At 51.8% G+C, this 20,542-nt stretch overlaps 2 protein-coding genes across 2 annotated transcripts; one reads left to right on the forward strand and one right to left on the reverse strand.

The window, feature by feature from the left end:
• Positions 1-342: 342 nt before the first annotated feature.
• Positions 343-7,676, reverse strand: CCDC157 (coiled-coil domain containing 157). Its single transcript, XM_088532257.1, has 9 exons — positions 7,429-7,676; positions 6,555-6,726; positions 5,182-5,860; positions 4,462-4,539; positions 3,665-3,855; positions 3,018-3,194; positions 2,267-2,435; positions 1,323-1,462; positions 343-555 (listed from the first exon to the last, which is right to left on the reverse strand). Exons 1-9 carry the CDS (start codon positions 7,674-7,676, stop codon positions 343-345), a joined length of 2,067 nt encoding a protein of 688 aa, XP_088388383.1.
• Positions 7,677-8,183: 507 nt separating this feature from the next.
• Positions 8,184-19,068, forward strand: SF3A1 (splicing factor 3a subunit 1). Its single transcript, XM_010218061.2, is given in 18 exon segments — positions 8,184-8,282; positions 9,493-9,605; positions 9,927-10,131; positions 10,974-11,094; positions 11,097-11,172; positions 11,174-11,228; positions 11,660-11,734; positions 12,335-12,485; positions 12,977-13,170; positions 13,780-13,897; positions 14,016-14,201; positions 14,534-14,655; positions 14,816-15,058; positions 15,679-15,889; positions 16,633-16,787; positions 17,604-17,705; positions 17,892-17,963; positions 18,945-19,068. Coding segments are annotated over 18 exon segments (2,367 nt in total). The 5' UTR covers positions 8,184-8,216; the 3' UTR covers positions 19,047-19,068.
• The last annotated feature ends 1,474 nt before the right edge of the window (positions 19,069-20,542 follow it).

Genomic DNA, 20,542 nt, shown 5'->3' on the forward strand with positions numbered 1-20,542 from the left:
GGGGAAGGGAAGAAAGGCCCGCATCGCCCCAGGGAACATCCCTTCATGTTTGCACCAACAGCTAACAAGCTCCTGCGGGCACAAAAGGCAGCTCTGTGTTGCTCATCAAGAGCTTTGTGTCTCCGTTAGTCCCTTGAGCTCCATCTGTGGCGGCTCCTGGTGCTGTGGGAGGAGAGGCCGTGCGTGCTGGCCGCACTGGCCGCGCTGCCCCTGGTCCTGGGCTCGCCGGCGGGGCCGAGCAGCAGCCCCTCGGGTGGCAGCAGGAGGCAGGGCGCAGCGGCGCGCGCGGGCCCTGCGGACAGCGGCTTTGCCCCCTGCCTGCTCGGGGCTCTGCGGGGGCTCCTACCCGCAGCTCTGCACGGCCCCGCGTCCTCCCGGCTGCCTTCGCTGCTCGGGCGCCTGCAGAGGGAAGGGGTGTAAGAGGGCGGCGGAGACGAGGAAGCTCCGCAGCCCCTTTTGCATCCTCACTCGCCTGGGGCCCTGGGGATCCTGGGTGCCAGCCTCGGAGACGCGCTGGTTGCTGAGCTGAGTCCAGAGCTGGGTCTGTGGGACAAGCTGGGGAAGAGAAGAGGGGGTGAAAACCTCCCCGCGCCCAGCTCTGCTGCTCTGGGCCTTGGCTCCGGGTGGAAATCATCGCTGAGCGGCTGTTGGCAGGGCAGCAGTCTCACAGGAGCAGCGCGGCGGAGCCAGGAACCAGCTGGCAAATGAGCCTTCCTCCACCAGCACCTGTGCTGCAGCAGACCAGCCTCCCGGAGACGCGTGGAGCTCAGGTCCGGGCCTTCCCCAGGGGCAGTACAGGTTCTGCCAGGATGGGAAACCCACTGGCAGAAACACAGAACTGTCTAGAAGTGCCAGGGCTGACCCAGGAGCTCATGGACAATCCCTTATCCCAAGGGCTGCCCTGCTGGGCAGCAGTAGGAGCCCAGCCCTGCCTGGGTGCACGGAGGGGCTGCAGCACGCACTGGGGCACGGGCTGGGGCTGCGATAGGGGCAGCAGCAGGATACGTGGGGCAGGACAGCACAGCTTTGCCCCTAGCGAGAGCAGCTCCTGCGTGGACTGGCACCTGCAGCTCGACCACCCCATGCCAGGGCTGTGCTCCGAGTGCCTGCCCTGATCCTCGCAACGAGGAGCCACTGCAGCAGCGCTGCAGCTTCAACCGCAGCCCGCGTGGGCAGCAGTACCAGCCCCGGCTGCCGCAGGCTCAGGCAGGTTCCTCGAGGCAGCATCAGTGGGCCAGGAGCCCGTTCCCTCTGCCTGAAACAGTCCTGGGATCCGTAGGCCCCAGCGGTGTCTCTATCCGCTCTCCCGACGAGGGACCCACCTTGAGCACTCCCTGCTGTGCTGCCGCCTTCACCTTGGCCAGTGCAGCCCGGAGCCGCGCGTTCTCCTGCTCCAGGATGCTCAGCCTGATGTTGTTGGCCTGCAGCTGCTTCTCCATGTCCTCAGCAAAGTTCCCGGTGCCTGCAAATCCAACACGCTCCCTTGCGCCAGGAGCCCGAGCTTGACCCTCTGCCTGTTCGTTCCTGGTGTTGACAGCGCACGGAGGAGGGACAGGCAGCACCTGCCTCCCAATTTCCCCGCTGAGCTGCAGCAATGCCGTGATGCTCAGGCAAGGCTCGTGGCTCACAGCACCTCCCCAGGGCTGTATCCCCTTGCTGGTGCCATTAGGGATGTCACCAGGAGCAAACACCCTGCAGGAGAGGATCCCTCCAGGCTGCCCAGGACCACTTCCTCAGCCCTCCTTCCTCCCATGGGGCTTCCTCCCGGGAAAGGCTCGTGTCCTGCAGCAGGGCAGCTCCCAGCACGCTGCGCACTGGGAAGAGGCCCTCCCAGGCCAAGGAGCCAAGCACTGTCTGGGAGGTGGCATCTGGGAGGGGGCCCTGAACAGTGCCAGGGAGCAAACCAGCAACAAAACAGCGAGGAACAACCAGCCACCCCCAAGCCCGTGCCCTGGCCTTGCTCTATTTACTTGCCCAGACATGGTCAGAGAGGTCCTGACTTTTGTCAGCAGGGAAGGCCAGGAACAGGGGTGTGAGGACCAGTGACCACGCCGGCACCAGCTTAGCACAGCCCAGCGACTGGACCCTTCCCAACTGCAACTTGCTCATATTTGTGGGACGACTTGAGCTATTAAAATAGCACGGACACGTCAGGGGCCACCACGATCCCCCGTGAGTCCCAGGGAAGGGGGTAGTGGGACAGGGAGGCTGTGGGAGCTCCCCTTCCTCCTCTGCCTTCTGCCTTCTACCCCTTCCTCTCCCTTACTCTCAAACTGTGCCTCAACAGGGACGTGGAGCTCCGGGAAGGACACCAGCAGCCTTTCCCGCTCCTTCAGCTTCTGGACCATCTCCTCCAGGCCAGAAACGTTCGTGCGTAGCTCGGAGATGGACTGCTCCAGGCCCAGCTTCTCCTGCTGCACCGTGTCCAGCAGCTTCTGCAGAGCAGAGCAGGCAGTCAGTGAGGTTTGCAGAACGCCCTCCCAACGCCCACTGCAGCGCAATGCAGGGGCAGACCGCGGGGTTCAAAACGCAGCTCTGCACAGCTCCCCAGGAAAGCTCCCTTTCCCTGTGGGATAAAGATGTCCTACAAGAGTGTGATGAGCTGCAGCACTCTTAACTGCAAGGGTCCCTGTGTGAGTTTGAGACAAAAGTCCAACCACTAAATATTGTGCATGTCCAGAAACATGCACTTTGGAGACACGGGAGGCCGACTGAGGAGGTGGTCCCTCCTGCTCCACTTTGTGTAGCCTCCTGTGGAAAATCGGCACATTTGTCTGTGCAAGGGCTGAGGAAGACGGTCTTGCCATGCTGGGTGGAGATGGTCACCCGGCTGCAGCCAGGGCAATGTCACACATGGTCTCTGAGGAACCCTGCTGAGAAACCCCTAGCAATGGACAGGGGAGCAGGACAGGACAGCGGGTGGCTCTTGTCACTCCCGTAGCAGAGCTGTGTCCCACTGCAGCCCCCTGGCCGAGGAAGGGGTGCCCTGCTCCTGGAGGCTGGGTGCTTGTGCTGACCTGTTGTGTCTCCAGCTGGCACCCACTCTGCTCCCACTTGTCCTGGTTCTCCTTCAGCTGCTCTGCCAGTCTGGCCTTGTCCTCCTCGGCTTCTCCCAGACTGGCTCGCAGCTCCTCACACTCCTGGTCCAGGCTGTCCAGCTGCTGCAGCAGAGCACTCTGCTTGGCCTGGAGGGACTGCGTGGAACAGGTAAATGCGTAAGTGACCACTGCCCCAGGTCTTTGCTGCCTTTAAGCCAGGACAAGCAAAGACCTGGGAGCACCCATTTCAACCTGGGAGCACCCATTTCAACCTGGGAGCACCCAAAGCAGAACCCAAGCAGACAACGGCTCGTGGCAGCAGCCAGGCAGGCAGTGAAGCGGCACTGGGGAAGGTAGGTCCTCACCCCGGGGAACTGGGTAAGGAGGGCTCAGCCAAAGCGCAGCACTGCTGGACAGAGCCACCTCTCTGGTGCTGCCTGAGAGTGGGCACATCGGACACGTTGCCAAACAGGACCATGAGTGGGATCTCTTCACCCTCTCCACCTGGTTCAAGGTCAGGGGGAGCAGGAGCTGGCCCATGGTCAGCCTGTTACCAGGTGGAGGGACAGAGCAGGCCCGTGGCTGGTGCCACAGAGCAGCTCTGAAGGCAGCAGGCCTGGTCGTACCTCCTCGTGCCTCAGCATACTCTCCACTTTGGCCTTCTCCTTCTCTAGCTGGGTGGTGACGGCGCTCAGCTCCTGGCCCATGCCCTCCTGCTGGCCAGTGAGCAGCTGCACCTTCTCCTGCAGCTCCAGCACCTGGCTCTTGGCCACCATCTTGGTCCTCATGTCTTCCAGCAGGGTCTTCTTGGTCACCTCTGGGGAGACAGGTGTCCTTCAGCCCAAGCTGGGCAGGAGGGGGGAAGCTCCCAGAGACAAGACGCCTTCATGGGGCCCTCCACCCTCAACAGGCCCTGAGGAGGAGATGAGGCAGGTCTGACAGGAGGGCTGGGCACATTTAGATGTGAAGGGTGGCTGATAAAGGCCTAGGGCCCTCTCTCCTCCTCCTGCAGACACAGCTGCCTGGCTGGGTGGCAGAGATCCTGCTCTTGAGCATGCTGAGTGGGCAGCAGCACGACTTGGGATGACCAGCATGGATCCTGCTGTTGCATGGATTCTTTCCAGCCCCATAAGGCACAAAGCCCTTCCCCCGGCCAACACACTCTCTGGTCATCTATGTGGGCATGAGGAGCTGGGGACCTTGCTCCTGTCCCTGTCTGTCCCACTCTGACTAGCTGATGTTGAGCCAATATAACGATGGAAGTCACCTACACCCTGTTACGGTTCATCTCTCCTGCCCACCAGCACTAAGCATGAGTGACTTCAGGAGAGTCAGCAGTTACATATGTGCAAAAGAAGCATGAGGTGAGAGCAAGATCTCTGGATGAGATGTGCCAGTTGGATGAAGCCTCAAGGATCCTTACCCAGCTCCTGCAGAGCAGCTTGCTTAGCAGCCAGTGCTTCCTTTAAGGTAGAGATTCGCTCTTCCAGCAGAGTAGCTCCTAAATCAATGAGAAAACTCAGCTAAATTTTTCACAGTTCTTCAGTGAAACTACAATAAGGAGGCAGCAAAAGACTGTGTCTAAGAATTCCTCATCCAGTAACAGTAGCATGCCTTGCTTCAGCAGAGAGAAGTCAGTGACAGGACACAGACAACCAGTTTCCAGTGTCCAGGCTGTCACAGCAGGGAGTAGGCATGAGATGCTGTGCAGCGACCGGGCATGGAGAGCCCTGTGAAGGCTGCAGAGGGGTGGAAATGAGACCCTGAGGAGGGGAGATGGAGGGGCTGGGCAAAGGAAGCGTCGGGGAGCGCAGCGGTCCCAGTGCATCAACCCTCATCTGCTCCGGGGGAACTGCTAACGGTTTCTGTCAAGGGACGGATGAAGGGGTGATTTCCATGATACAGGAAAATCCACAGTAAGGCTTCTCTCTGGGTCTCTCAGTCACAGGACTATGGAGAAAACACCTGGGAGCTGAGGAGTGAATCTAAAGGGAACAGGCGTTTGCTGATGACATTTGGGTCTACTAAAATCCAAGGCAAAAACCCTGCTCTTTGCAGTGGGACCAAGACTTTATCATGGCCCTGGTGGTTCTCCTGCAAATACACACTGTCTCAGGAGGGGATGCAGGGAATTACACTGTACCTCTCCGTAGGTCCTCCTTGTCCCGCTCCAGTTTGGCTACAGTCTCCAAGTGCTCTTTCTTCTTTGCCTCCAGGGACTGCTCAGCCTCCTTCCTCTGCTGTTGTTGGGTTTTCTTCTCCTCCTGAAGCAACCTGGCAAGTTCCTCCACCTTCTTCTGCAGCTCATCCTTCTGTTTGTCTGCTTCTTCCAGCTTCGATTTCAGAGGGTTTATCAGCTGCAGCAGCATGTGGAGATGTTTGCTGATCCGGGAGAGGTCCTTGCTTTGTTCAGAGGCCCAGTAATTCATGTCCATTGCAGAGAGGGTCCTCCTACCCATGGTCTCCTCCAGCGTCTCGTGGAATCTGCTCAGAGCCGAGGGGATGTTCTGGCTCTGGCAGATGCCGGCGATGGCTCTGCTCACCTCCCGGAGGCTGGCTTGAGCACTAGCACACACGTCACAGGGCGCCAGAGGCGACTCGGGTGTCTGCGTGGAGACGCTCTCCGTGACGCTCCGCGCAGACCTGGGCAGGGAGCTGTGCGAGACGTTCTGCAACAGGCACAAAGAGGTGGACTGGACAACCCCTGTGGATGAGGTGGGCTCTGGAACTGTAGGCGAACAGCTCTTCAGACACTGCTTCTCGGTGTTCACACGCTCGGGGGTAGCTTTCAGTGTGGGGATGTCTTTTCTGCTATTATTTTTCTGATGGAGAGAGCACAGCAGAGAAACACAGGGACCAGATTGCACAGTGCAACCAAGTCAGTAGCAAATGATCCACATCAAACCGAAGGCAAAGATGTTAAATGTGGAGATGGGGCACCAGGGAGAGTGCAGGCAAGTGACTACAAGGGCAGCGAGGCCTCTTGGAAGGAGGGAAGTTCCAGGAACTTGTAGGAGGAGCAGTGTCACCAAGCAGTCAGGGTTTCCTATTTATTGTGCTCTATAACTTAAATGTCTTACCGATCTATATCTTACAAATAAGATGAATGGCCTATGAACAGAAGCCTAACTTGCTCACACAGGCCATGGGTACTCCCTGATGGAGGATGCCAGGGAACTGAATTTTAAAAGCTGCCAGGTAGCTTTCCAGCCATAATATCTATGATCTCAGCCAGGCAGAGGCTCTAGTTTCACAGTGAAATTTGTTCCCTAACTCCCATTCTTGTTCCTGTCTCATGGGTAACCCAGAAGAATCGTTACGAGACCACGGCCAGGGCAGAGCTCCTCCTGCTCTGTCACCCCCGCACTGCCACCCATGCCATGTGGCACCCCAGAAAGGGACGGTGACTTCTGCAAGATGCAAAAGCAAACCCTAGGCAGCTTGTGCCTTGAGCGAAGGGCCATCAGTGTGAGCCTTGCCCTCAGCTCGCGGTGCTGGAGGGCGCCCACGTCCCACCTCGGTGAGGAGCTGCTGGCAGAGGGCTCCCAGCCTCAGCATGCTGCTCCAGAACTTGCGCACCGTCAGCCCCGCCGACATGCAGGGTCCCACGGGCTGCACGGCGGGGATCGCCTTCTCGCTCAGCAGGTTTTCCACGTAGCCTGTGAAGCTCTGAAGCAGCAGGAGGAGCCTTCTTGGACAGAAACAAAACAGGGCTTAGAGCAACAGAGCATTTGCAGCAGGGGAAGAGCCACTGGCATTTAACGGTGCAGGGCCAGGGCAGCGGCAAAGAGGTTCTGCTCCCTCCCCATGCTCTGGACAACTTGAGTTTGGCCAAGGAGGCCGGATACCAACACTCAAACCACTCAGTGGAGCAACTTTTGGTGGGATTAAAACCCTCCTGCACCTGCAAAGACACAGCTCTGCTTGCAGGGCTTAGCGGAGGGGATGGATGCCCAGTGCAGTAGCCAGTTCCAGGAGGTTTGGGGCACTAAATCCAAACAATTTGGATACCAAGGCCAAATTCTTAGTGCCAGACACCCAGAGCCAGCTCTGCACGAGCAGCTTGTCTTTAACATCTAGGGCTGCTCTCCCTAATGCCGCTCGCCAAGGGCTCTTTTGCCTCCCCGTCCCTCCAGGGGCAGCTGCCATTGGGCCTGAGCATTCCCAGGGTTTGGGGGCTGTTCGGTGAGCGGGGCAGCGCAGCAGGCACCGTGTGACAGCCCTGTGCAATGACATTCCAAAGAGGAGACACAGTAAAGGCCCTTGGAGAGCCCCAGCTGATCCCCAGGGCCCGATGCAGATTATAGTGACAGTGCCAGGGCTGGGGCGCCTTCCCGGGAGCTCTGAGGGCCCCTGTGCCAGGACAAGGACCCAGGTTTCCCCTTCCCACCTGTCGATCACCAGCTCCAGCAGCACCACGTGCGCGTGCTGGCTGAACTCCAGGTCATCTTCCACGTAGTCGTAGCGCTCCAGCAGCTCGACCAGGTCCAGCTCGCACGACACTTTGTCGGGGAACTTCCAGGACGGGTAACGAACCGCCCCGGCCCGGGAGAACACGTCGGCGATGGCTCCTTGCAGGTCCGTGATGTCGGCCCGCAGGCTGCCCATGCATGTGGGGCTGCCCAAGAGGTGCGCCATGCCGGGGCGCCGGACCCCATGCGCCGGCCCGGATTCCCCGTGCCGGGCTGGACCCCAAACTCCGGAGTGGACCCCACGTGCCGGGCCGGACCCCACGTGCCGGAGTGGGCCCTACGTGCAGGACAGACCCGCCGTGTTGGGATGGAGCCCACGCGCCGCGATGGACCCTCCGCGCCGGGCCGGGCCGGTGCCGACCCGCTGGGAGGGAACCTGCGCCCCGGGACCCGCCCCGGGACCCGCCCCTCCCTCCCGCTGCCACGGCAACCGCGCAGGCCCCGCCCCTCCCGTGGCCGGTTAATGGCCCTTCCCCGGCGCATGCGCTCTGCTCCTGCCCCGTCCCCAAGCCGCCCCCCGCCAGGCGCGCATGCGCCGGCGCGCCCCCTTCGCGCGCTGCTGACGTCACGGGCGGCGGGCGTGCGCAGCTCGCAGGCGCGGCCGCCATTTCGCCCGTGGTACCGCCTGCCCCGCCGCGCGCTCGCCGGTGCCGGAGGAGAAGCGGCCGCGGGTGGGAAGCGGCGTCCGCCGCCCCCAGCGATCACGATGCCGGCCGGACCGGTGCAAGCGATGCCTCCGGCGCAGCCCGCGCCGCCCGCCGAGAGCAAACCGGTACGCGGGGCGCAGGCCGCAGCCGCGGGGCCGTAGGCGGCGCGTGGGCCCAGGCCTCTCCGCTGCCTTTCGCGAGTATTTTAGCGCCCTCTTCTTGCTCCCGCGTGGCTGCATTTCTCCCCGGCGGTTCCCCACACACCCGCGGCAAGCTGGGCGTGCTTGGTCCCCGTGCGGGTGCTGCCCTCCGGTGCCCCCGGTTCTTGTGTCGCACACTCGCCTCATCAGGAGCCTCTCTTGGCCTTTCGTAAACGTGGTATATGGCTCCAGAGTAGCTTTAGTGCTCTCCTGCTCTCGCGTTCCTGTGCTTTCCCCTCTCTGCTGTTAACCCTTGTGCTCCTATCCAGTAAACCAGTGTAAGCAGCTGATCTAGCTGCTTCTGGAAAGGCTATTTTGCAATTTAATTTGAAAGAATATGTTGAACGGGCCTGTTGCGTGGCTAGTAATACTGTAGAGGCACGTTGGCTACTGTGCAGCTGCGCCTGGGATGTGTCTGCCTAGATGCTGTGCTGTAGCAAGCACCATCAGGAGGAGCATAAACCCTTAGATCCCAGTAAATACCCGGTTGCTTTCGTAAATGTGAATTAACAAGGCAGCTCAGCATGGTGTCCAAGTAAGTGTCCCTCAAGGGCAGTGTTGTTTTCTCTTTCACCTTCTTGGACATTTTCAGGGAATGGGAATGAAAAATAGAAAAACATATGGTGCCCTTTTCCTTATAAAATATCCTCATTAACATTATATCCTACCCAAGGCTGCCGTCTGGCTTGGAGTCTCCACAAAGCCATCAAAACTCGCAGCAGTGTTTCAGAGTTCCCCTTGCTGCCCCTTTGAAGACGAGAAGCTCTTTTGTAAGATGATTGGCGGGTTTTGCAGAGCACAGAGTAGGTGCTTCTGCCAAGCACTTGGATTGCTGGTTGGAGGGCATCGTTCTGATGCAGCGTTGGATAAGCATGGTATAGTGAAGGGTTTTGTACGGGTGTGCTGGGTTCATTATTTTCAGTGCAGATGAAGAAACTGAGAGAAGGGAAGGGAATTTTTCAAGCTAACTGAGTCAGTTTGCAGCCTACCAGAACATGCTTTCAGACCCCGATGCTGATAGATTGTTACTGAAATATTACTTGTGTTCTTTTTCTTAACCCTCTTGATTTAGATTATTACAACTTAGTATCTTGACCTACTAACGTATGTATATATGTGTCTGTCGCTAATGCAGCCAGAAGAGGAGCCAAAAGAGGAAGCCTCCCCAGCCAAGCCTGTGGTGGGAATTATCTACCCTCCTCCAGAGGTCAGGAATATTGTTGACAAGACCGCCAGCTTCGTAGCCAGGTAACAGACGCTCGTGTGTCTTACGTTTCTGGCATTTGCCACTGACTCTCCTTCAATGGTTTTCGCTCTGTAATTGTGAAGTTTTAACTGTCTCGAGAAACACTGTCCATGAATTCTGTATAATGAATTGGGACAAATGTGTTTAACTTGCATAACTGGCTGCTCTGTTGGATGTGGATTGCTTGCGAGCAGTAACGTCCTTTCCCATAGAGAGAATTGGCTTCTAAGAAGATGATTTTCCAACAAGTCTACCCATGAAAGAAGTGGACACCCTTGAGGTGACACCTGTTCATCTAAACATTTTTTTTTCTGCCCTTCCAGAAATGGTCCAGAATTTGAAGCTCGAATTCGTCAGAACGAGATAAATAACCCCAAGTTTAACTTCTTGAATCCCAATGATCCTTACCATGCCTACTACCGGCACAAAGTCAGCGAGTTCAAAGAGGGAAAAGCCCAGGAACCCTCGGCTGCCATTCCCAAGGTCATGCAGCAGCAGCAGACTGCTCAGCAGCAGCTTCCCCAGAAGGTGAGCTCTTCCTTGCCACTTCTGTTGAGAACTTGGCTGCTAATGGCTCTTTCTCACATGGCCACCTTTCTCTGGTATCTGCACAGAGGATCTGAAAGACATGCAAGTGGAGGGCTTATTTCACTTATACATTTGCAGTAAAGACTGCACTGATATGCTTGGAATTCTTTGTGCAGATACTCACCCTCTGGTTCCTTAAAATTGTGTGTAAAAGAAAGTAATGTATTAATTGGTATCCTTTAATTAAATTTAGGTATGTGGTGACTTATATTTGCCACTAGTGTTCACTTGAGTTATAACAGTTTAGGACCTCTGTCATAGGCAAATCTTTTATAAGCCCTAGAACTCCTTGCTGCATGCACTGTGTCACGGAGATATTTACTGATTTTATTTTATTTTTTTGTTTGCTTGTGTTTTCCTGACAGAAAAATTGGCTGCTTCTCTCAAAATGTGTCATACAAAATGTTGCTCAATAATTGTGTGTAGTTCTGTACTTAAGAATTCCGTGCATCTTTGCCAAGTACGTGTTGGATGGAAAAAGGGCACTGACTGGATCTCTCCTTTGCATGATTGGTGTGGCCAACAGTTATGCTGACCATGGATTGACTCCCTGGAGTCTTGATAACTTCCACTTTCATTAGAGCTTAGTGACATTTGTTTTATAGTAGGCCCAAGTGCTTGGGCTTGGATATATCCTGCATTAGTAATTTTTCCCTCCTTGCAGTTCCCCAAGCATCTGGAGTGTCGCAACTTCCCTCAGCTGCAGGGCGAATGAACTCTCCCAGTGTTTGCTTGGTAGCAGCTTTTTGAGTGCACTGAGTTGTTTCTCTTCTGTTCTCCAGGTGCAGGCCCAGGTGATCCAGGAGACTGTTGTCCCAAAGGAGCCACCCCCGGAGTTTGAGTTCATTGCAGATCCTCCTTCGATCTCAGCCTTCGACTTGGATGTGGTGAAGCTAACGGCACAGTTGTGGCTCGCAACGGCCGGCAGTTCCTAACTCAGCTGATGCAGAAGGAGCAAAGGAACTACCAGTTTGACTTCTTCGCCACAGCACAGTCTGTTTAACTACTTCACTAAGCTGGTTGAACAGTACACCAAGGTAGGTTAGCTGTGACTGTTCCTTCAGCAGCAGTAATGTGTTTGGAAGCTCCTGGAGCTCTAGGAAACAGCCAGATTGGAAATAAAGGCAGTTCAAGAAGTCTTTACATCTGTGGCTGATTAGAGTGGATGCGTTGAAGTTAGTTGGCAACAAGGGTGCAGTGTTTTAATGCAGTGGGTGGTTGTTTGGGTATTTCAGACACTGTTGTGATGCAGGTAGAAGTTGCTTTTTTAAAGTATGGGGAAAGGATAGCAGATCCAATAGTGAATATTTTAAGCGCAAATATAGGCGGTAACTAGTAACTCGTATTAGGAGAGCTGAAACATAGCCTCAGGGCTCTTGTATGTTTAGGAATGTTGAAAGAGTGTAATTGGTACTGAGAAGGCTTTGGTGAAAGAAAATGTCACCAACTGTCATGTAAACTGTTTCAGATCTTAATCCCACCTAAAGGCTTGCTCATGAAACTCAAGAAGGAGGCCGAAAATCCCAAAGAAGTCCTAGATCAGGTAAAATATGAATGATTTCCAAAGTTGCTGAAGCATTTGGGTGGTTTTGAATTCTTCCTTTTTGGTGCTTCTAATTGATTAAGAGAAAATAAAGTGGCCATAGCATATTGACAAGAGTCACTTGAATATCGGGGTCCTTAAGCTTGCTTTTTAAACTAATAGCTAGTATTGGGAGGAGTTTATGTGTGAGAGCACAGAGGTGTACATACTTCTTGTACATAAGGTATATTTCAATAGCTTTCAAAGTACATGGGAACTTTGAGCCCTTGATTGTGCACTACACCATTTTCAAGAGCTTAAAGTAAAAGTGATACCCAAACCACATCGTATCTGGAAAGTATAGTCTTAATCCGAGCACCTTGCAGTTGCAGCTTCAGAAAGCTGCTTTACAAAGCTGGAGTATTTTGATCAATGAAATGTTCAAAAAATGAAGGCAAACCTTCATTTTTAAGTTAAATATAACATGCTCTGTCAAGCTTCCCAAGTAATGCTTGTAAAATTGCTTCCTAAAAGAATTTATAACAAACTTTTAGGTGTCGTAGAGATGGTTATGATGTGTTTTCCAGTTTAGGATGTGATATTTTGTATCCCCTTGCACAGGTGTACTACAGAGTGGAGTGGGCAAAATTCCAGGAACGAGAGAGAAAGAAAGAGGAGGAGGAGAAAGAAAAGGAGCGCGTTGCTTATGCCCAGATTGACTGGCATGACTTTGTGGTGGTGGAAACAGTTGACTTCCAGCCCAATGAGCAAGGTTCTGCAGCTAAACATTGTACTCTCTGTGAAACTTTGCTGCTTATGACTGGGGTTTTTGCTTTTCTTCCTGCGAGATCCCCAAATGCTGTTTAAAATGGACATCAGTTTTTACAGCTGCATAGCTTTCAAAGATCAAAAAAAGGGCCTTTTAATGATTGTGTGCAGGATGCTCTTTGTTCACGAGTCGGGGATGTTGTCTTTGCATGAGATTCAGGGGCGCATTGGTGTCTGCTGTCCAGATGCAAGTGGGGAAGTGGCACTTGTCCCAGTTTCTAGTGCTTGCTTTCTCCTATAGAGTCCATTGTCTTTAGCTGTCACGGGTGTTTGTCTAGGCTCAGTCCGCTCCTTTCTAGATACCTTTGCTCCTCTGAGCTTTTTGATGCTGCTGCTTTTTAAAGAAACTTCTTTTCCTCTGAGCAACCGGTACTTCTGTCTGCCTGTTTGGTAATTAAATGAAATAGGGAAAGTAAGAAGTTGTCTGCATTGCAGGGAATTTCCCTCCTCCCACGACTCCAGAAGAGTTGGGAGCTCGCATCCTGATTCAGGAACGTTATGAGAAGTTTGGGGAAAGTGAGGAGGTGGAAATGGAGGTGGAATCAGATGAAGAAGATGAAAAGCAAGAGAAAACAGATGAGGCCCCACCACAGCCGGATCAGGACACACAAGTGCAGGATATGGATGAGGTAACTAGCCAACACTTTCAGCTTTAAGATAAATATTGAGTCCCATAAGATCTGAGTGTAGTTTATTCTTACTAATAAGCTGCTCAGTTTCATGAGGAAATTAGTGTTTTTTTTTTTTCTTGTGGTTTGTTTTTTTTCCAATGGCACTTCAGAGCAACCTGTTGCTGCTGAATTACTGGAGTATGATATTCTTAGCATAGTCCACAACAGTTTTAAAGTGATAAATACCTGAAATTTTGCCACCTTAATGGTATGAACTTTATTTCTGTGATCAAGCCTTTAGATATTTCTTCTGTGCAGAGCCTGAAGCACAGAGATGACTCATTTTAAGCTCTTCCTCTTCCCATAGTATGTTAGTTATTTTGGCTTTTAACCAAGAACAAGAGCTTGGTTAACCATAAGCCCCTGCTGGCCATGCTGTGGTAATGTGGAAGCTGAGGAGCTACTGTGGCAGAGTTGTCTGGATTAAAAATAGAAGCTGTATAAGTTATCCCAGTGCTGCATAGGATTTCTGTGCTGTTCTGGTAAATGTTTTGTGTAGATTTTTGACTGCGGACACTTAATTATGAGATGGATTACTTTTTTTTTTTTTTTTCCCTTTTAAATAAGGGCTCAGATGACGAAGATGAAGGTCAGAAGGTTCCTCCTCCTCCAGACACTCCAATGCCACCACCTCTTCCTCCCACACCAGATCAGGTGATTGTGCGGAAAGACTATGATCCCAAAGGTAAATCATTCTGGTGAAGAGCAACTTAATTTTGTACTGAATGATCACATATTGCATTTTTTTCTAGGCTGCTTCCTATGGTAATGTGTTTTTTAACACTGTGGTTTTGTTTTTCCAGCCTCAAAGCCATTACCACCGGCCCCAGCTCCAGATGAGTATCTTGTTTCTCCCATCACTGGAGAGAAAATTCCTGCCAGTAAAATGCAAGAGCACATGCGGATTGGGCTCCTAGATCCTCGGTGGTTGGAGCAACGTGATCGATCTATCCGTGAAAAACAGAGCGACGATGAAGTTTATGCCCCAGGTTAGTCTGAATACCTGCCTTGCGAAACCCAGTTCCTAGATTAGTTCTGTGAGCTTTGTACCCCACCATTCCACTGATAAGGACCATCTTAAAGCTGACTCTTCCTGATGATTATGTGGGTAAGTTTGTCATGAGCACACTGGAGCCTTTCCGTGAAGTGGAATGCAAAGCTCTTCAGCTGCAGTACAGCTGCCGTCCCTTCTGGAAAAGGCAACACTGCACCCACTCTTTGGTACCAAATGGTTTAAAAATCATTAAAAGAGGTTCGATCATGTTTGAGTCAGTCTTATCCCAAGCAATACAACATTTTTTGTGTCTGTGTATTTCTGCAGGCTTGGATATTGAAAGCAGTTTGAAGCAGCTGGCAGAACGCCGTACGGATATCTTTGGTGTGGAAGAGACTGCTATTGGTAAAAAGATCGGTGAAGAAGAAATTCAGAAACCAGAAGAAAAGGTAGTGTGCAAACTCTGCTTTGATGGATTCTTAAGTGTTCTGCGTGCTCAGGGGTGGAAGTTCTCTACATTTTGTTCTGTATGAATTCTCTCTTTTATCCCTGATTTTCCTTATAACCTTGACAGGCTGAGATTATTCTGATCTATTTTATGTTGTTAAGGTGACCTGGGATGGCCACTCAGGCAGCATGGCCCGCACCCAACAAGCTGCTCAGGCCAATATCACTCTTCAAGAGCAAATCGAAGCCATCCATAAGGCCAAGGGACTGGTGCCAGAAGATGATAGCAAAGAGAAGATTGGTCCCAGCAAACCCAATGAAATTCCCCAGCCACCTCCTCCTTCATCAGTGTCGAACCCCGCAGCAAGTGCTCAGCCCATCACATCCGTTCCTCGCCCGCCCTCAGTAAGTGTTTGGGCTTCCAGAAGCAAGAGGCTGTAGCTATAGTTAATTGGAAGGAAGTCCTAACAAAGCCCAGTGGTCATAGGGCACTGGCTGGAATCAGAGTTGGAGTTAAGGCTGCTCTTGTACCATCAGAGGGAACCTCCTTAATTTATTGTTAGAAATTGAAACTAAAAATCTAGGTGGGGTTTCTCAGTTTCTCATTATTGGGGGTATTGGAATAGATGATCAGCTGGGCAGAGGCAAGAATTGGCCTGTGAGAAATCTGAGGAAGGAAGCGTGGCTGGCAGCTGGTTGGGAGCCTTCTGGACGGAAGGGTGGAAAGGCGTAACGCAGAACAAACACCCTGGTAGGCGAAAAATGCTTTCGGGTGCCTCACTCTCTCCCATGTCCCGCTGCCTCTAAATTGTCTTGTCGTTGACTCTGAGCTCCTCCTGTAAGACAAAGGAGGGAAATTTCTTTGCCATTTCACAGTCGTCCATGCAGTGGACCTGCAAAGGTTCACAACAAATCTGCCCAGCAGAAACCCTCACCATATCGCTCTTGGAGTTCCAGCTGAGTTTTGAGCAGCACTGACATCGTTCCCGTGTATCTGCCAACAAAAATACCTTCTCTCTCTCCAGATGCCTCCCCCTGTTCGCGCCGCGGTGGTTTCTGCAGTTCCAGTCATGCCTCGTCCCCCCATGACTTCGGTGGTCCGTTTGCCGCCGGGATCCGTCATAGCCGCCCCCATGCCCCCGATAATCCATACGCCGCGGATCAACGTCGTCCCCATGCCACCGTCTGCTCCGCCCATCATGAGCCCCCGCCCTCCTCCCATGATTGTCCCAACAGGTTGGTAACCCCGGTCCTTTAATTGTCAACCGATTCCTGTCTATAGGGGCTTGAGATTCGATTAGCCCCCCGCCTTGGCCTCTTCATCTCCCTTCATGAAGGCAGGTACTGGGATTGGTAACTCCTAACCTGTGTTAGGAAGGTTTCGGTGGTTGATACAACATTTCTGGCAATACTCCTGCTTCTAGACTTAAACCTCCTGCTGAAGTGAGAAATACAGTGTGAGCTTCTGCCTTGCTGGTGGAATATTTCCACCCGTCTGGCTTCCCCGGGAACCTGACCACCGTTATCCCTTGTGCCTTTCTGGGTGTTGCAGCGTCTTGCAGAAGCTCCTGCTGCAGAAGGAGAAGCGATTGTCTAGGCTTGTTTCTTATAGCAACTTAATAGCATTAGGTTTTTAAGTTGAAAAGCACAATGTGAAAACAGTATTTTAATTCCACCGAGGGGCTGGCGTAGCTCTGTGTCAGGCAGAGCTGCTTTTTTTTTTTTTTTTTTTTTTTTTTTTCCCTTTTGTGAGAGCTGCAGGAAGCTTCTGTGCTGCTTGTGCCTGGACTGTATCTGTAGTAATGACTGTCTAACAGGCTGAGCCTGCCTGCTGCCATCAGTTGCGCTGACTTCCTCACTATAATGTAGCATTTTTCTCAGCTGCTGCCCGCCCACTGAGGTGTTTGGATAAGGAAGTATCTGCTGCGCGCTCAATGTGTGTGACTGCAAGTTTTGTTCCCCCTTCTGTCCCGTTTCAGCATTTGTTCCGGCTCCTCCTGTGGCACCGGTTCCTTCCCCCGCTCCAATGCCTCCCGTTCACCCGCCGCCGCCTATGGAGGATGAGCCAGTTTCGAAGAAGCTGAAGAGTGAAGACAGCCTGATGCCAGAAGAGGAGTTTCTGCGCAGGAACAAGGTATGCTCAAACACTGCTGCACTCGTACAGCCACTGTGAAGAGCTGGAGTTCTGACCCTGCAGAAGCTTCCTGTGCCTAAAGAGGATGTGAAATCAAGGGCCCGATGCACAGAGAATGGCATGCAAAGAGAATGTGACTTCCCTAGAGGGCTCCTTTCTACTGTCATTCCTGAGAACATTTAGGTACTTTATATCTTACTGGAAAGAGAGCAATGCTGCGTACAGCAGCTTAGTGAAGTGGTGCTTTTCTGTACAGTAATTAAGGACAGTAAGAAGTGGGTTCATTTCAATGTAAAGAAGAGCTCAAGCTGCTAATCGGCTTTTAATCAGGAGACTGCTAAGCTGCAAATGCAGGGAGATTTAATACCTCAATGTCAACACGTTAGCATCATGACATGCTATATTCCTTAGTAATGGGAACTGAACATTAGACTGAATTCCTTCCTGAATATTGCCTTCCTCCTGGATTGAATTTTAAATACTTTAAGAAGGGAATAATGTCTTCCCAGTCACGTGCAGAGTGAGGCTGTCTCCTGCTTAATGCTTTGGTATATTTGCGTTCAGGTAATGCTGAATGCAAGAACTTTACTGTTAGTAGCATATGGGCTCTTAGTGAATGGCAAGGACTAGTGAGGGAAATCCAGCTAAATATGTAATTTTGGTAGCTGTTCAGTGACTTTCTTAGCACTGAAGGCAAAGATGTTCTGTGTGAGACATGATAGTATCAGAAATGTCTGTAAATAACTTGTCTGCTTCTGTGTTATCAGGGTCTGACTTGCCTTGCCCGTGAGACATGTTACCTTTGTTTTCTTGTAGGGTCCAGTCACAGTCAAAGTCCAGGTTCCCAACATGCAGGACAAGACTGAATGGAAGCTGAACGGCCAAGTCCTGGTGTTCACCCTCCCACTTTCAGACCAGGTATGTTGTTTATTAACCCAGCCTTTACCCCCTGTTGCAGAACGTCTTTGCTCTGGGAGCAGCCGTTGACCGGCATGACTGGAGCTGTAAAACTCTGGGTGCTCCCTCTGCTGCGGCCTCTTGACGAGGGAGATTGTGAGGCCGGGGGAGCTGCTTGTACAAAACAGGCCCTTTGATTCTTCCCAGGTATCCGTTATAAAGGTTAAGATACATGAGGCCACAGGGATGCCAGCTGGGAAACAAAAGCTGCAGTATGAGGTGAGTGTAAGCCCTTTGAATGCTGCTTTATTTCAGTACTTTGCCACAGAAATACTGACTTTCTATTTAAAGAAAGTGGGGAAAAATCACAAATGCATCCACTTCGGTAGCAGGGAAAGCAGAGGGGAGTGGTTTTCCTGCTGGCACAGCTCTGTTGGCTGTGGTATTGCACAGTATTTTACCAAGGAGGGCCCCTAATAGGTCGCATCAAGTTAATAGGTGGATGTTCACGTTTTCTGTTGTACGTGAGGCCTTGGAGGCCTGGTGGCTTTCTCTGAAATCAGCCTCCTGCAAATGAAGGCTGTGACATCCTCAGTGTAAGTGCTAGCAGGATCGTAGTGTCCTGTTGCTCACCAAGGCAAGTACTTCATCGCAACTCTCTTGTGAAAAGCTTTTTGCTTGCTTGTTTGATTGTTTTCACATTAAATAAAGCAATTTTTTGTGGTGCGTGTTCTGGAAAGAGGGGGGAAATACCCCGAAGCCCTGGTGACTCCAAAGGGTTTTCCCAAAACATGGAAGGAAAAAGGTTTCGCTGCCTCTTCCTACCGCGACTGGAGCTGCTAGAGAGGCTGTTTCTTGCGAAGAACTTGTAGTCCTGTGTCTGCACATACCCAAGCTGCTGCCTAAGCAGTGCCCTTTGTGCTCTTGCCTCCCCAGCCTGGGGACCCTTAGCAACAAATGCAGCTTAACTGTGTTTTTCAGAGGGGGAGGGAGAAGGTGAAAAAAACCCTAAATAGCCTTATTTGTAGTGGTGACCACAAGCCCCATATATGTGTAGGGATGTACACTGGCTGTTTGTGCTCTTGTAATTCCCCCTCCACCAGTGCCAGTCTTCTGAGATCTCCGCAGGGTTTTGCTTTTGGAGACTGCAGTATCCTAAGGGCCGAGGGCTGTGTCCATCGTGGGGGCTGTGCAAGCAGGGGGCAAGAGGGCCATTAATGTTTCTGTTGTGACTTTTTTCTTTCCCCTCTCTCTCCTCAGGGCATCTTCATCAAAGATTCAAACTCTCTGGCGTATTACAACATGACGAGCGGCTCGCTCATTCACCTGGCGCTCAAGGAGAGAGGAGGCAGAAAGAAATAGGAGCTGCAGAGCCCGGAGACGAGATCCAGCTGCCCCACTGCTTGTGTAACCCCAGCATGCGAGTCCTGCAGCCCTCTGGGGCTGCTGTGGCAAGCTGTAGCAATATTAATTGATCACATGCAGACTCTAGCTTGGAAAGAGGCTGAACCTGGTGTTTGGATGGCTAATGGGAGAAGGGGAGTTAATAAGGCCTGAAAGCTGTGTGAAAGTGGTGGCCTAATACGTGACTGCAGCAGTCTCTTGGTGATCAATGCTTTGCTAGAGTGCTGGTGTCCATCTTTGCTGTCTCTCTGTTGAATTCCCCGGCGAAGCCGCATTGAGGTCATGCCCAGCTTAGATTAGATCCATCTTTGTAGAGGGGCTTGTACCGATCAAGGATATAATCTAACTGCAGTGTTTGCAGCTTCATTTAACCGTTTCTAATTAAAAACTTCCTTTGCAGTACACTTAGTATGTCCCTTATTCCTTCTGTCTCACACCTATCTGCAAGAGTCCCTTGCACTGACCCTGACTTGCAGTTTTATCTTCCTTCAGTATGAGTGTACACTGCCATTGGTTGTGATAAAGATGATCGGGGACTGTGCATGCTAAACAACTTCATGATTATCCCGTACAGTCTGTGATTTGTTTAAATAAACGCCTATCTCTGTGTGGGATTCTGTCTGCAGTGACTCTAGTCCTTTTTTTAGATTGAGATTATGCCTGACTTGAAAGCATTCAAGTTGAAAATGCTTTTTTTTTTTTTCTTTTTCTACATGCCAACTACAAAAAAGCTTTTTTAGGAAAAGCTGCAAGAAAGGGTCTTAGTTTAACAAGAAGTTTAGCTTAGAAGTTTAAAAGCTACTGTTGTAATACAGATATATGGACATAAACATTAACATACAGGAGGTTACAAAGTCTTGCCTGAACTCATATCTAACTAGTGAAAATTTCCTTGTAAAATGTAATACATGGTTTGTGCTTTTATCATCTCTTGGTCTGGAGAGCATTAGCTTCTGAAAAGAGGTCAGAGCTGTGCCAGTTTGATACAAATGTAACAGAGAACATGGTGAAACAAAACAAAACAAAAAAAAAGATTAAAATGCCTTTTAAAGAGATTCAGGAAGATGCAGTTGTCTGTTGTTGCCCAGCAGCCACATGACGCTGGTGCCTCTGCTCTTCTTTTGGGGTAATCCAGCGTTAAGGACTGAGAGGGTTTTTATTGATGTTGTGGGGTGGGTTTTGTGGGTTTTTTGATTTATTTTTTGGTACAGACCTTGGAGTAACATCCTGTTTACCTGATTTTATGGTTAGGAAAGAGAGATTTGAGCATGGAGGAAGAGACAACATCCTCCAGCCTCCTCTGTGGCCTGGGCTCGGAGAGGAAGTCGCGGTGCTGGAAGCGGTGCCTGGCGCCGGCCCAGCCCAGGTGCCGGGCGCTCCTCCCAGCTGCTGCTCGTGACAGATGCGGGTGTCGGATGCCCACGTGTCTGCTGAGCTCAGCACTTAGTCACCTG

Source organism: Tinamus guttatus, unplaced genomic scaffold, assembly GCF_059628265.1.
Source record: "Tinamus guttatus ecotype Peru unplaced genomic scaffold, ASM5962826v1 Tinamus_guttatus_pri_ptg000459l, whole genome shotgun sequence".
Lineage (NCBI taxonomy): Eukaryota > Metazoa > Chordata > Aves > Tinamiformes > Tinamidae > Tinamus > Tinamus guttatus.